Source organism: Bison bison, unplaced genomic scaffold (genome assembly GCF_000754665.1).
Source record: "Bison bison bison isolate TAMUID 2011002044 unplaced genomic scaffold, Bison_UMD1.0 scf7180017864527, whole genome shotgun sequence".
NCBI classification, from domain to species: domain Eukaryota; kingdom Metazoa; phylum Chordata; class Mammalia; order Artiodactyla; family Bovidae; genus Bison; species Bison bison.
In genome coordinates, this window is record NW_011495078.1 from 3,795,022 (window position 1) to 3,797,049 (window position 2,028).

Sequence of the window (2,028 nt, forward strand, 5' to 3'; positions counted from 1 at the left end):
AGGCAGCTGGACGAGGCGGCGAGCAGCAGGGTCACGGCCAGCAGCTTTCCATCTTTGGAGCACCGGCCGGAGGGGCTTTCCTCCTGGGGCAGGACGGAGCCTCCCTCCTTCAGTTTCATTTCTTCTCTGGTCTGAGGGCAAGAAAGGCGGGACTGCTCCCCGGTGGAGTCATCCATTTCCCTCCTTGAACTTTGCAGGTTGGGGCCCCTAGCCTGAGTGACCACAGAGAATGGATCATTTCCTGTTATCTGGGTTTGTTGATGTCCCACATTGACTACACGGCCCAGCCCGGCTGCGCTCGCCCTGAGGCGAGTTCTCCTGAATTTTCTCCTCTCTGCCGCGGCTGCATCTCTTGCCCCAACTGTAGGCTAGGTCTTCCTGGCATTCACCCTTCTATCCGATTGCTCAATCGGTCTTCCTCATTTCACTTTCAGTTTTTGTAAGAATTTTAATGGCATCTCAGAACACTCATGCACGGACCCGGGGGGGTGGGGGGGCCGAAGATCTACTGATGGGGAGGGAACTGGCAGTTCGGACCAGCACACTCTGGGGAGCTTTTAAGATAGGAAGGTGTTTAAGGAGCTGCCCCTCAGGCATTAGGAGAGGACTGGGTCCACTTGGGGCCACGTGGCTTTGTAGGGAAGGGGGAAAGAACAGGAATAAATTCCTGCTAAGTGTGATAAAGATAATTCATGTGAAGGTCAGATAAGCTAAGTGCCTCAGTGGTGAACTGGGCTCCGCTGGAGAGTGATTTATGAACAGTCTTTAAGTAGGAAATAAAATGAAGTGTCCTCAAAGGAGGCACAGAGGTCCGCTGGGAGGCACTCTGCTCCGTTATCGTCTTGGCGCTTTTATAAAAAGAATGTTCTTACATTTTGGAGAACTGTTTAGATCAGCTACGCGGAGGGTGGGTGAGAGGTGAGGGGTGGTGGGGGTGGGTAGTCTTTCTACGTGGGTGGGTGCAGTTTCCAAGAGAAATCTGAGGTCTTCCTCCAGGGACTCGGGGGTCCTGGGAGGCTGGGAATCAGTCATTCATGGGGGGGCCAGGCTCCAGGAGCCCTCCCACCTCTGCGGTCCGCACTTCTGGAGCTGCAAGTCCCCAGCACACTGGTTGGGGAAGAAGCGACCTTCTCTGGCTCTGGGTGCCCGGGAACCCGCATTAACTGCTCTCTTCCTAGAGCAGCTTATCTGCTCGTCCCCGTTAGGCCCACTCGAGCCAGTCAATCATGTGACCCAACCTGGGTGGATGTGGCTCCACCCAGAGGGGCTTGGACTTCAAGTCTCCACTGTTGGATGTGGTGTGGCCTGTGAGTCAGTGTCCTCTCTGGGTGGGTGATAACTGTCCCTGAGAATCCTAACAAGACTCCCAGGAATGTGGAACAAGCTACCTTTAAGATGCTTCCATTTCCATTCATTCCATTCATTCATTATGTGGAATCCATTCATTTTATGAACAGAATGTTTCACATATTCAATTGTAATATGTTCATTATTGCTGCAATGGATGTCTTTGTGCCTTTCCCTGGGCATAGCTGCAAGGGCTTCGCAGGCACCCACCTGCTAGAGAAAAAGCCTGTGCTCACCTTGACCAGGTGTCTCCCGAGTTACCTGCCAGGACTGCCTGCTTCCTCTGTGTCTCACTAAAGTGTCATGTCATCAGCCTTATTCATTTTTATCTATTGGGATTGGTCCCCCCCCCCCTTTGCACCTGCAAGCTCCAAGACTTTAAAAAATGACTTTTAAAAATATTTCTCTGTTTAAAAAAATGAAAAAGTGTTTCAGTGATTCCCTTGGTCCCATCTCGCTGGTGGGAGTCGTCATCTGTCAGTGGGTGTGCAGAATCTTTTGTGGAACACAAGCTTCCTGACAGTTCTTGTTTCCAGTCAATCAAGATAAAACACACCAGGTAACAGTTCAGTTGCTCAGTCGTGTCCGACTCTTTGTGACCCCATGAATTGCAGCACGCCAGGCCTCCCTGTCCATCACCAACTCCCGGAGTTCACCCAGACTCACGTCCATCGAGTCAGT

General features: G+C 51.9%; 1 protein-coding gene across 1 annotated transcript in view; it reads right to left on the reverse strand.

The window, feature by feature from the left end:
• TNFSF13B (tumor necrosis factor (ligand) superfamily, member 13b) overlaps positions 1 to 394 on the reverse strand; it is a 31,625-nt gene extending 31,231 nt beyond the window's left edge. Inside the window, exon 1 of the mRNA XM_010831551.1 lies at positions 5 to 394. Coding sequence (XP_010829853.1) covers positions 5 to 176 — 172 coding nt within the window. The 5' untranslated portion in view covers positions 177 to 394. The remainder of the gene's footprint in view (positions 1 to 4) is intronic.
• Positions 395 to 2,028: the final 1,634 nt, after the last annotated feature.